The sequence below is a fragment of the Neoarius graeffei genome, chromosome 13 (genome assembly GCF_027579695.1).
Source record: "Neoarius graeffei isolate fNeoGra1 chromosome 13, fNeoGra1.pri, whole genome shotgun sequence".
In the NCBI taxonomy this organism is placed as follows: domain Eukaryota; kingdom Metazoa; phylum Chordata; class Actinopteri; order Siluriformes; family Ariidae; genus Neoarius; species Neoarius graeffei.
In genome coordinates this window covers 36,251,789-36,265,601 of record NC_083581.1, presented here as the reverse complement: position 1 = coordinate 36,265,601, position 13,813 = coordinate 36,251,789, and the positions used below count along the sequence as shown (strand labels likewise).

Genomic DNA, 13,813 nt, shown 5'->3' with positions numbered 1-13,813 from the left:
CTTGCCAATTAGTGCCATGAAATGTGAGTTAAACTTATTCAGTTTCTTTTTACATGTCTGATTTTTATTCACTGAAATATCAAACACTGGCTGTACTTCTTTAATTCAAAGTCTTTTCAGTGTTGCAAGTGCAAATGTACATGTAGTATGATCAAAAACAGAATTTTATGATTAGTGCTGTTGGGATTGTGGCAAAAAATTGATCATTCCACTGTTTTAAATACAATTATAAATGTCATTTTATTCAGTGTCTCTTCTGAAGCATTGTGCTGAAGTATTTATATATTGGGACATTAAGGCCAAGTTTACATTAGACCGTATCTGTCTCGTTTTCTTCGCGGATGCACTGTCCGTTTACATTAAAACGCCGGGAAACGGGAATCCGCCAGCGTCCACGTATTCAATCCAGATCGTGTCTGATCCGGTGCTGTGTAAACATTGAGAATACGCGGATACGCTGTGCTGAGCTCTAGCTGGCGTCTCATTGGACAACGTCACTGTGACATCCACCTTCCTGATTCGCTGGCGTTGGTCATGTGACGCGACTGCTGAAAAACGGCGCGGACTTCCGCCTTGTATCACCTTTCATTAAAGAGTATAAAAGTATGAAAATACTGCAAATACTGATGCAAATACTGCCCATTGTGTAGTTATGATTGTCTTTAGGCTTGCCATCCTTCCACTTGCAAGTGGTAAGTGATATGCGCTGGGATCACACACACAGCGGCTCAGTCCCGAATCACTGCTCGTGCGCTTCACTCGCGCGCTCTGTGAGCTGCGCAGGGCCGGAGTGCGCACCCTCCAGAGGGCACTCGCTGTTCAGGGCGGAGTGATTTGGAGCGCAGGATGCCTGCGGAGCCGAGCGTATCCGTGTATTGGCGTTGCTGTGTGCACGCGAATCGTGTATTGGCGTTGCTGTGTGCATGCTAATCGTTTTAAAAACGTTAATCTGATGATCCACTGATACGGTCTAATGTAAACACCACCTAAGATAACAATGTCGGACTCTCTTTGGCATGAAATAAGAAATTTTTTCTTTAATTTTATTAGAATCCGTTAACAGGTAGAACATTTTGCCAGGCAATATAATATAATACTTTTGAGGAGTTACATTCAATACCAATGATTGGTAGTCAACCGTAATGTCTGCAAACAGGGAACACTATTGTATTTATAAAAATGTGATATATTGTATGCTCTAGAAATTTGTTGAGTGGAAATTCAGTTGAGATGGCTGCTCGCGTTTTGTTTATTCAATTCACACAAAACAGTTCTTTTTAATAATTTAAATGTTAAACATATTGGTATATACACCTCTTTATAATGGAAATGCGCATAAATTAATGTTACTGAAAGTCATTCCAAAATACTGAAAAATGTTTTCAAGAATACTGAAATTCAAAATTTGGGGTAGGCATCTCTGCTGTATAGTGAGTGCGCCATTTTGTAGTGCTGTCCGAATGTATAGTGAGAATTATTACGCCCTACATAGCGCACTCATAGTATCCCACAATGCACCATGAAAAGTAGTGTACAACCGATGGTCACTAACCAAGCGATATATCCCATCGTGCATTGCGGTCGCGCTGAAAGAAAAAAAAAGTGTATTGGGGTGACTGATTGAGGAAGAAATATATTATAAACAGACATTCAAGTCCAATTAAATATAGTAAGAGAATAGAACAAAAGCTAAAATAGAATAAGGCAGATAAAATACAGAGCGAGGAATTAATCAAAAGCCTCAAATTTGATTTAATAAAACGCAGCGGCAAAGAAGAAAGAAAACATTCAACCGTGATTTAAAAGAACTGAAATGCTGTGTATTGATTAATGTGGGAAATGCGCTCAGTATAATATGGATTTATCACAAAAACACACGCATGTATTTATTATTTTGAAAACCCACCAGCCGACTGGTCTGGTATGGAATCAATTTTGTGCCAAAATGTTCATACAATACTTTTGAAATATCAAACAAAAACGACAAATCAAAATACAAAAAAAGAAAAAAAAGTCAGTTTTTTTAGACTGGCAAACAAAGTATTCGTGTAATTCTGCAAAATATCAGTCTATTACTCTTCAGAAACCTTTTATTTTTGTTCCGCGTCTTTCTCAGTTTTGTTTGACGTAATTTATTTTGGTAGCGATTCCAAATTCAATATCATAGTCGCCACTGAAGTCCACTCGATCCTTGTTTACCGTCAATGGATCGGTCACTCGTCAAACAGTCCGCCAGAATCCGAGTAGGGAATGGCTGAGCGTAGCTGTCAGTCAAACACAAGTTAGCCAATGGGAATGCATTCCTGGACAGCCCACCCACACGTGAAGTTTGTGCCAGAACTGCAAGCAAAAAGTCAGGGAGCGCAAACGAGAAAGCTGGAATCGCAACCAAAATAAATCACGTCAAACAAAACTGAGAAAGACGCGGAACAAAAATAAAAGGTTTCTGAAGAGTAATAGACTGATATTTTGCAGAATTACACAAATAATTTGTTTGCCAGTCTAAAAAAACTGACTTTTTTCTTTTTTTGTATTTTGATTTGTCGTTTTTGTTTAATATTTCAAGAGTATTGTATGAACATTTTGGCACAAAATTGATTCCATAGTCTGGCACGTTTTAATTGTGCAACAGTAATGACGTAAATAACGGTGCGGCGGAGTAGTGTCCGAAAGCGTTTTTTTTTTTTTTAAATTTTACCAATGAGCTCAATATATAGTCCTCTATATAGTAATTCCCTATATAGTGAGTAGGGAGTCGTGAACGAGTGAGCGATTTCGGACACAGCCTATAGCTGTTGAATCGCAACTATACGTAAACGCCTTCTACGCCCCGCCTCCTTCAGTAAGACTGACAGGCGCAGAGACCACACCCACTACGTCGTTTCTGAAACATTTTCGTAGTATCAATACTCATGCACGAGATTCGATCAGTGCATTTCAGGAATGTGATTGTGAAATCAGACTCCTCAGTTGCTGTTCAAGTAAGAAAGTCACCTTTAGACACAAGCGTGTGTGTGTGTGTGTGTGTGTGTGTGTGTGTGTGTAAGAGAGAAGTAACAAACACTGTTTTATATTCTGTAGGCAATCACAGTTTCAAACAAAATACTTCTCTGCTTATGGGTTACTTTTTAAGTAATGTTTATTTCTGAGCATAAATATTTCTGAGCAGTAGCTTCAGTTCCACAAGCCACAGGACAGACAGAGAGAGAGAGAGAGAGAGAGAGACACACACACACATAAAAGGTTCATGCAAGGTAGGAATGAGTACATTCGAATAATCTCATTAGTTTTGCTGCAGATCAAACGTCCTCCGAGCTCGTGTCCCCTGGAGGAGCCGAGTTTCAACCAGAGCCTCCACGGTGTGTGTGTGTGTGTGTGTGTGTGTGTGTGTGTGTTAGCATGTGATAAATGTGTGTGTTCCAGTACAGGCTGCAGGAGGTAGTTTAGCCGTCTCTTGCTTGAGATTTAAAGATAAGCGCCTAACTGATTAGGTATGGTGGTGTTATTAAACAAATGTCTCACAGAGCTACGTTCAGACGCACTCCTTCTCTTTCTCTCTCCAGCTGCCAGCTCCACTACAGGTCCAGATGCAGCAGCAGCAGAGTGCGAGACACCCAGAATTCCCAGCGGCAGAAACCCTTCCTCCTGGTCTATAGAGGAAGTGATGCAGTTTGTGCGAGACGCAGATCCAACGGCGTTGGCGCCGCATGCTGAGCTGTTCAGAAAGCATGTAAGTCTTTCCTAACCTCTCTCTCTCTCTTTGTCATCATGTGTCTCTCTTACCTCTTTTCCACCAAATCAGTTCCAGGGCTGGTTCGGGGCCGGTGCTGGTGCTGGTTCACAACTCGTTCAACTTGTGAGCCAGCTGAGAACCAGTTTGCTTTTCCATAGCTCGCGGTGCTAAGTGGAGCCACGTCATTACGTCGCTGTATACGTCAGTTACATCGCTGTATACGGAAGTTACGGCGCTACGTTTACATAAACCTTGGCGCGAATATCGAAGCAAAAACAACACGGAAGAAGCAGCAGCAGCAACAACAACAACAATAATAATAATGGATGACTTCGCGTTTGTACAGCTGCTGCTTCTCGTCGCTTAAAAATGGCGATCTTTCGCGGTCTTGTTATTGTTGTTGGTCTTAACAACTCCGCCCCCCGCTGACATAAGCGGTTCTTTCCTCTGGCCCAGCAGAGAGTTGGTGCTAGCCTGGAACCGGTTTTTCTGGCCCCAGAGCCAGTTCTTTGTCAGTGGAAACAGAAAACCCGGTTCCAAACTAAGCACTGGCCCCGAACCAGCCCTGGAACTGCTTTGGTGGAAAAGGGGCATCTTAGTACTCAGGACATGAGCTTATAATGCACTCAAATTGCAGCAACCATCAGAGAAATAAAATCTCTCACGCATTATCCTAATCATATGCTTTAGGGTTTTTTTTTTCCTTTAATTATCTACAGTGGCATTTTCTTTTTGTTGCAATTTATCTTATATTTATTATACTGTCTTGGATCTTCATGCAGGATTTCTTTATTATTATTATTATTATTATTATTATTATTATTACAGACAGTGCAGTACAGACAATGCTTTTCCCAAATGCCTCTTATTCACTATCTAGGCTTACTACATAGGGTATACCGTATTTTTGGGACTATAAGGCGCACTTAAAATCCTTAAATTTTCTCAAAAATTGACAGTGCGCCTTATAATCCAGCGCGCCTTATGTATGATTACTTGTTGTGCTTACTGACCGATTTTACGTGGTACAATGCGCTCAAAAATTTGTCGAAATGTGTAAGTGCGACCTTGGTAAGCAACGAAGCCGCTCCGCTCAATGGATAATAGGAGCCTTACGGTACGCTGTGTCACTACCTGATCGGCCTCATAACAGGACCCCTGAGCAGTCTACAAGACTGCCTGACTGTAATGTCTAAAGCCTAGGTCACAACCGGATTTTTTGGCCGTGCGATTTTTGGCGTTTCCCAAATCGCTGCGGGTTTTTTTTTTGTTCGTGGAGAAAGACGCACGTTGGCCGTAAGTTTGTCTTGCAACCTGAAAAAAACGTAAGCGCCCGTAGAGTTTGTTTGACATGACAAAGAACCTCTGCGGCCAGTCTACGGCTCAAAAATCAGCACATCACACGCGCGACCTCCGTGCGTTTCTTGCGTTTTTTGCACGTAGACCGGCCGTAGGAGCACGTACGGCCGGTTGTGACCGAGGCATAAACTAGAAATGCATTCATGTAAGGTAGCCCGGGCCCAGAGTACACGCTAGCAACAATAAACCAATCAGAGAACAGTATTTAGTACGCTTACCCCCGCCACTTTTTATACGTAATATGTACTGTGCTTCAACATTATATTACAGTACATTTGTGTGTACGTAAAAGGACCCCCAAAATGGCACCTGTTAAGAGGCATGCTTACAAAGCGGGTTTCAAGCGGGTTGGAAGAGGAATGAATCAATAAGTGAGTGTATTTTTCTGTACCGGTATTTGTTGTTACAACTGAGTGGAATAAAGTTTGATTTACCGGACTGTGTTGTTTTGCTTAATGCACCTTACAATCTTGTGCGCCTTATGTGTAAACATAGACACGTTAATTCACAGTGCGCCATATAATCCGGTGCACCTTATTGCCCGAAAAATACGGTAATTATGTTATAATAACTATGTAGTACACATGCCCAATTTCCAGCATTCAGACATTTATTGCAGTCTGAGATTAAGCCACAGACTCGAGTAAATCAGTTTTAGGACACATATGTGTCAGATAACGTTATCCAGGGACAAATGTCGGCCTGGGGTCATTTTGAGCTATTGACAGATTCAGAAAGTACAGTTTCTAAGCTTTCCAGTGATGCCTTCCATGTGGAGATCTGGCAATATTTGAAGAATGTGTGGCCTTTTGAAAGTGTATACCTCTTAAAACAGAAAAGGGAGAAAATCGCCCTCAAAGTTTTCCATCTCAGCTACTCTGGGTGCAGGGCGGGCACATAATGCTGCTCATTTGCATGACATTAAGGAAAGCCCTACCCCCTACTAGCTAGCACGATGCTACTTTCATGTAAACAAAGATCACCACGTCAATTTTCCTTCCATGCAAAGTATGCCCAAAACAATTATGAAGTACAAAAATAAGTCCTAAAGTATACTTTAACGTTTTGTGGTTGAAAAATTACTCACACCGTAAGAAAGAAAGATAGCACGATGATGACACAACTAACACAACACTAGTTTCATGTAACCAAACCACAACACTGTCCGTTACATGCAAAAATAACCACACAGCCTTAAATTAATAAACTCACCCCATCAGAAAGAGAAACGGCGCCTTGCACACATCAATGCCTCCGATGGAATATGTAGTCCTAGAGCACTTCCTTTTGGTTGGGTTTTTTTTGCTAGAAATGGTTATCTCCGATGTAAATACCATGTGTCTGTTTGCTTCGCGGTGTTTCAGCTCCTCTGCGCTCTGTTTAGCTTGCTCATTCCATAGTGAAATCACACGCCTGTATGCAACTTAAGTAGCCACGAGCTCAGCTCGTATCATACAGCTGATTCGTGAAAAAAAAAAAGACTTAAATCATCATGTGAATGGCCCATATGGTAATTTACCCACACCCCCCAGCAGGCTACAGTCCTGACAAAAACGAGACAGTTTGCAACAAAAAATGTATGCTTTTCCAACAAAACAATCTATTATCTGAAATACTGATTGCATTCTTCAAGATCTCAACTTGCACATGATGGGAAAAAACAAAAATCACAAATTTTGAAAAAAAAATGGTTCTTTTGCGATTATCTCGGATTCATTTCGGCCGACATGCGTCCCTGGATTCGGTGAGGGGTCACATATGTTAATTTCTATATTTTTTTTTAAATGGAATTATTTCAAGTGCAAATGAAAATCAAACAAAAGCGGCCCGGCGGTCATTTAGCCCAAAAGTCTGTTTTGATAGGCTTAGAAGTAGAGCTTTAACATTACACACATTTTCGGAAAACTCCGATAGTATTTTATTTAAACCGTGACGTTTGCCCTGACAGCCCCGCTGCTTATAGCTAATGTCATCAGAGAGAGACACAAAGACAAACAGAGAGCAACAGATAGAAGAAAGACATGCCTGCCGAGCGAGGACATGCGTCATCAGTGTTTAGACTTCACCTGGCAGCGTCCCCTTAAAACACAGCCGGTCTCTGGACAACATCATGTCTGCATCCTACACACACACTTATTCTCTCGGTCTCGCTCTGTCTCACACACCCTGACCCTGAGGCTGTGTCAAGCTCCGTTTCACTCTGCTCTATTGTGTTTTCATGTTTAGTTTAGGACGAGTATCACAGCGCGTGGGTCGGTGTAAGATGGCCTGTCAGTTTGCTTTAGGCTGCGTTCACCTTTATAAAATTCAGACTATGGGATAACGCTCGAAGTTCATTGTTAATAAACATGCCACTGCATATGTGAGAATTTCTACACCAAAATAATGCTTACAAAAAATTATATATCTGACCATCAGGGCATCAGCTGAACAGGTGTGTGTGCGCGCGGCAGACAGAAAACCCGGTCGCTGGTCTCGGCAGTATTTCAGCACTGTATTACGTTTTCAGCAGCTTCACTGAGTCTCCAAGCTCGTACATCATGATTCATCTTATTTCATAAATATAGGAATGGCTGCTGCTGCTCTTTTTCATGCATTAGCTTTTGGCAAAGCCTGCGCTGTCGGTTCACACAGTACTACAGCGTGCAGAGCACAATTTAAGTGTGGAACATGATAGGAAATATACATATTTATATGTATTTATATGTAAATGAGTCCACCCCCTTTGAAAAGTAACATTTTAAACAATATCTCAATGAACACAAACGATTTCCAACATGTTGACAAGGCAAAGTTTAATATAACATCTGTTTAACTTATAACGTGAAAGTAAGCTTAATAATATAAACTTAGATTACACATTTTTCAGTTTTACTCAAATTAGGTTGGTGCAAAAATGAGTACACCCCACAACAAAAACTACTACATCTAGTACTTTGTATGGCCTCCATGACTTTTAATGACAGCACCAAGTCTTCTAGGCATGGAATGAACAAGTTGGTGACATTTTGCAACATCAATCTTTTTCCATTCTTCAACAACAACCTCTTTTAGTGACTGGATGCTGGATGGAGAGTGATGCTCAACTTGTCTCTTCAGAATTCCCCATAGGTGTTCGACTGGGTTCAGATCAGGAGACATACTTGGCCACTGAATCACTTTCACCCTGTTCTTCTTCAGAAATCCAACAGTGGCCTTAGATGTGTGTTTAGTCATGTTGGAAAAGTGCACGACGACCAAGGGCACGGAGTGATGGTAGCATCTTCTCTTTCAGTATAGAGCAATACATCTGTGAATTCATGATGCCATCAGTGAAATGCAGCTCCCCGACACCAGCAGCACTCATGCAGCCCCACATAAGGACACTGCCACCACCATGTTTCACTGTAGGCACCATGTATTTTTCTTTGTATTCCTCACCTTTGCGACGCCATACAGTTTTGAAGCCATCAGTTCCAAAAACATTTATATTGGTCTCATCACTCCAGAGTATAGAGTCCCAGTAGTCTTCATCTTTGTCAGCATGGGCCCTGGCAAACTCTAGGTGGGCTTTTTTGTGCCTGGGCTTTAGGAGAGGCTTCTTTGATGGACGGCATCCATGCATGCCATTCCTCTGCAGTGTACGCCGTATTGTGTCATGGGAAATAGTCACCCCAGTTTGGCTTTCTACTTCTTTAGATAACTGCAGTGAACTTGCATGCCAATTTTCTTCAACCCTTCTCATCAGAAGACGCTCCTGTTGAGGTGTTAATTTCCATGGATGACCTGGACGTCTCTATGAGATGGTTGCAGTTCCAGCTTTCTTAAATTTTTGTACCACTTTTGCTACAGTAATCTGACTGATAAGTAAAGCTTTGCTGATCTTCTTGTAGCCTTCACCTTTGTGGTGTAAAGAAATTATTTTCTTTGGGGAATTCTGAAGAGACAAGTTGAGCATCACTCTCCATCCGGTCACTAAAAGAGGTCATTGTTGAAGAATGGAAAAAGATTGATGCTGTAAAATGTCGCCAACTTGTTCATTCCATGCCTAGAAGACTTGGTGCTGTCATTAAAAATCATGGAGGCCATACAAAGTACTAGATGTAGTAGTTTTTGTTGTGGGGTGTACTCATTTACGCTGAGCACTGTATATACAGTACCGTGCAGAAGTCTTTGGCACATGTAAAGAAATGCTGTCGACCAAAAATGGCTTAAAAATGATGAAATGAAATGTTTCAACGTGAAAAAAATACTATAAACAGGAAGCAGTAAGCCATAAGAAATGAGACAAAGTCAGTATATGGTGTGAGACGAGTCGAACCTTTGCTTTAAAAAAATAGTAGTCTGAGGTACAGTGAGTGCAGTTTGATGCGGAAATGAGCTGTAGGTTTTACTGAGCATCTTACAGAACCAGAACCAGTTCTTCTGGACACTTTGACTGTCGCACTCGCTTCTTCATTTTGCACTAAAACCCAGCAGCCTTCATTATGTTTTCTTTTTTTGATCTGAAAAGTGCTCTCTTAAGCCTCGGTCACAACCAGCCATACGTGCTCCTACGGCCGGTCTACGTGCAAAAAACGCAAGAAACACACGGAGGGCGCGCGTGTGATGTGCTGATTTTCGAGCCGTAGATTGGCCGCAGAGGTTCTTTGTCATGTCAAACAAACTCTACGGGCGCTTACGTTTTTTTCAGGTTGCAAGACAAACTTACGGCCAACGTGCGTCTTTCTCCACAAACAAAAAAAACGCAGCGATTTGGGAAACGCCAAAAATCGCACGGCCAAAAAAATCGTACGTCCGGTTGTGACCTAGGCTTAATGTAATATGCTGCTCAGATACAAACTTTTTTTTTTCCCCGTAACGTTTCATTTTGTGCTGGAAAACAAACATTTGAACTCTAAAATGTTTTTGTACCGACTCGATAATGTACAAGTCATAAAATAGAAATCTATAACAAAGTTTGTATGGAAAAAATAGGAGGCCTAAGATTTTTGCACAGTACTGTATATTCTAAAAAAAAAAGCCACAATATATTCAGTGAGGCTGTTTAACAGTTATTCCACGAAATCGAGTCGTACATGAGCCGATAGCGGCTATAAACCATGTACGACGAGATCGAGTGGAATAACTGTTTTATTCTATCCACATTCACCGGATTTTGAGAAACAGAGCATTTTTATTTTAATTTTTTTGCAAATTCGATAGATAAAAACTTGATCCAAAACGTCCGAGAAAATCATTTTCGCCTAGGCAGACTTCTTAAAAACCTACCGACGGCTGCACGAATTGACTTTAGTGTTGTTGTTTGTTTGTTTTTGTAGAAAGCGCCGTCGTGCCGAGGTATAGAATAGCTTTAGACCTTTATTTAATTCTTCCTTGGACATTTCAGTTATTTAATTTTCAAACTACTTTGAGCTTTTGAACCAGTCTAAAAAAATTCTACGCATTTTAATGCTTAAAGATGAAGAATGTAAACAAACCAGCGAAATGACAGGAGCGATTTGTGAAAAATGCGATGATGATGATGATGATAATAATAATAATAATAATAATAATGCATGAAAAATAAACATAGATACGTTCTTACCACCAACTAATTTTATTCCATGTTTTGATTAGTCTGGCCAGGCAGGCTATCTACAGCATTTCCAAGCTCCCGAAAAATCGGGAACCAATCAACTTTGAGCATCTCCAACGGCCCTGGGTAGAGGCGTGTTCAAGGCACTGACGTAGTAGAACTGCGACCGGAAGCCAGAGATTGTTTACAGAATCTATGCCGGAAGCGCTTCATTCACTAGAAACATTATGAACATGGAGCAGCGGCAAGCCTTTGACACAGCGGTAGATGCTGTATTGAAAGCATTCAACGGGAAGTTCTCATTGAAAACGGAGCAAAGAGCAGCCCTGGAGGTATTTATTGAAAGGAAGGACGTTTTCGCCTTGCTTCCGACCGGCTTCGGTAAGAGTTTAATCTACCAGTTAGCCCCGTCGCGTCGCATACGTCAGAGGAAAGAGTGATGTGATTGGTTTAAGCTTCGTCACAGCCTTTTCTGGCTTCGACCAGTAGCAAACTGAGGCATTTCAGGGAGGCGGGTCAACCACGGGCTCTGGGAAACGGTTGGGCTTAATATCTTTGCCAGACCAATAGCTCGCAGAGCTTTGAAGTCGCGTTAGCCAGACTATGTTTTTTTGTGTGTATTTTTTGGGGTTTTGTTTTCGAGTAGTTTTTATTTCGTCCTCGGTTGGTTCGGGAACACGCTCGGCCATTTTGTTTTTCTCTGCTCACGGTATATGAGCTGATATCCTAGTAGTAGTAGAGTAGCCAATCAGAGCGCGCGGTTGCTCATATCCAGTGAATGTGGACAGAATAATTTTAACTGTTACATCTGCTGAAACTTGTAATGTTCGACAGTAACATTATCTTGAGTATCTCTCTTTCTCTCTCTCACTTTCGCTCTTTGTGTGTGTGTGTGTGTGTGTGTGTGTGTGTGTGTAGGAGATTGACGGTAAAGCCCTGATGCTTCTGAGGAGCGACATGGTGATGAAGTACATGGGCCTGAAGCTTGGCCCCGCCCTCAAACTCTGCTACCACATCGAGAAACTCAAACAGGGCAAACAGTGAGGATTAAACACAAACACATGCGCACGCGCGCGCACACACACACACACACACACACACAGAGTGAAGGATTAAACGCAGGCGTATAGGTACAGTAATGGTCAGGTTTACAGTACTCGATTAGACTCAGTATTGGGTGAAGCTCAGCAGTACTGAATTAGGTTTAAAATGCCGGATGAAGCACAGCGCAGGACAGAGTGAAACAACATGGAGTCACGGACGTGCGCTGCTTTTCATCCATCCAAACCACCAAACAAAACCGGAGACAGACAACAAGGAATGATGGACAGCAGACTCTTTGTCGGGAGTAAACTCTGGGATGGACACGGGCAGCGAGAAAAACGGTCCTACACACACTACCTGCCACTGAGAGAGAGAGAGCGAGCGAGAGAGCGTTGAGTGACACGGAAATGGACTCTGTAGATTTACACATATTGATTATTTTATCACGTACATTTCTCCTCGTGTACCCCACAAAACCACAGCTGAACAGATATTATTTGGCTCATTCTCGGCATGTGGTTTTGCTACGAGTGTATCAGGCACAAGCCGCATAGCTAAAAACTCATATATCGTATATATGTGCATCTTCTTGTCCTTTTTGTTCCTGTTTATGTTCCACTCTGGGTTTTTTTTTCTTCTTCTTTTCGCTCAGTCCTCAACCGGTTCATGTCCACATGAAAGCTATCATTCGAAACGTTTTGTTTTTTTGTTTTTTTTGTTTCCTTCCCCCCACCCCAAAGATGTTGATATTTGCTACATCGGTGCGTGGAGAATCGGTGTGACGTTGTAATGTGATGAACACATTCTCCTCCCTACCTCCTGTCTGCACACAGAGACAGTCCACTCCTGCAGATTCACGACTGTGAAAAGCAAACGGCGCTGCGAATCATTTCGTCTCTGTTTTGTTCTCTTCCGTTTGCGATCCGGACGCCGTGCTGTGCGCTTGCATTTGTACTTTTCAGTGTCTGGCGTGGGGTAGCTGATCATAAATCGGCCCCGCCTCCAGCCTCTTGCACAGCTTACCAAATCCCAGTATACGCTATACAATACAGAAATCAGATATATGTATTTTGAAGTCGAGAAACATGAACTGAATCAGTTGTAGATGATTTGCTTAATATGCATCGAAATAAATTGTATTTTATTAAGCATTGTAAGTCACGTTTCCACCTGCTGAGGTGGATAAAAAGGAGTACGATGTTTCTAATGTCATTTTATAATCTCCCTAAAGTTCAGTTTCTGGCACATGAGGCTGCATTCACAACATTTTGGCGTCAGTCGTTCACACTGATGGCGAAGGAAGGTGGCTTAAGAAGTGCCAAGAGCTGAAATTCGACTCTCCGAATCTATAAAGTCGGCTCACGGGCAGCATCAGCGAACCTCACAACGCCACAGTTACCTTCGCGAAATGTGACAAGTTCATCACTAAAGCCTAGGTCACAACCGGACATACGATTTTTTGGCCGTGCGATTTTTGGCGTTTCCCAAATCGCTGCGTTTTTTTTGTTCGTGGAGAAAGACGCACGTTGGCTGTAAGTTTGTCTTGCAACCTGGAAAAACCGTAAGCGCCCATAGAGTTTGTTTGACATGACAAAGAACCTCTGCGGCCGGTCTACGGCTCGAAAATCAGCACGTCACACGCGCACCCTCCGTGCGTTTCTTGCGTTTTTTGCACGTAGACCGGCCGTAGGAGCACGTACGGCCGGTTGTGACCGAGGCTTATAGCATAATAGATTAGTGCTAAATATTGCTTCAGACTGCTCAAAATACTCCTCATGTTATTCATATATACACACACACACACACACACACACTTATATACATACAGTACCGTACCAGTTAAAAGTTTGTACACCCCAACTCATTCATAGGTTTTTTCTGTATTTTGACCATTTTCTACATTGTAGAACAATACTGAAGACGTCAAAACTATGAAATAACACATGGAACATATATGGAATTATGTGGTAAATAAAAAGTGTTAAAAAACAAAATATGTTTCATATTTTTGATTCTTCAAAGTAGCCAACGTTTCCCTTGATGACGCTTTGCACACTATAGAGGCTTTGCACCATCACGTGACCCCATAGCAACAGTAACTACGCCACCATGACAGGGGG

At 41.9% G+C, this 13,813-nt stretch overlaps 1 protein-coding gene across 1 annotated transcript in view; it reads left to right on the top strand.

The window, feature by feature from the left end:
- LOC132896663 (sex comb on midleg-like protein 2) overlaps window positions 1-13,775 on the top strand; it is a 162,983-nt gene extending 149,208 nt beyond the window's left edge. The window contains exons 14-15 of the mRNA XM_060937648.1: window positions 3,564-3,730; window positions 11,568-13,775. Coding sequence (XP_060793631.1) covers window positions 3,564-3,730; window positions 11,568-11,693 — 293 coding nt within the window. The 3' untranslated portion in view covers window positions 11,694-13,775. The remainder of the gene's footprint in view (window positions 1-3,563; window positions 3,731-11,567) is intronic.
- Window positions 13,776-13,813: the final 38 nt, after the last annotated feature.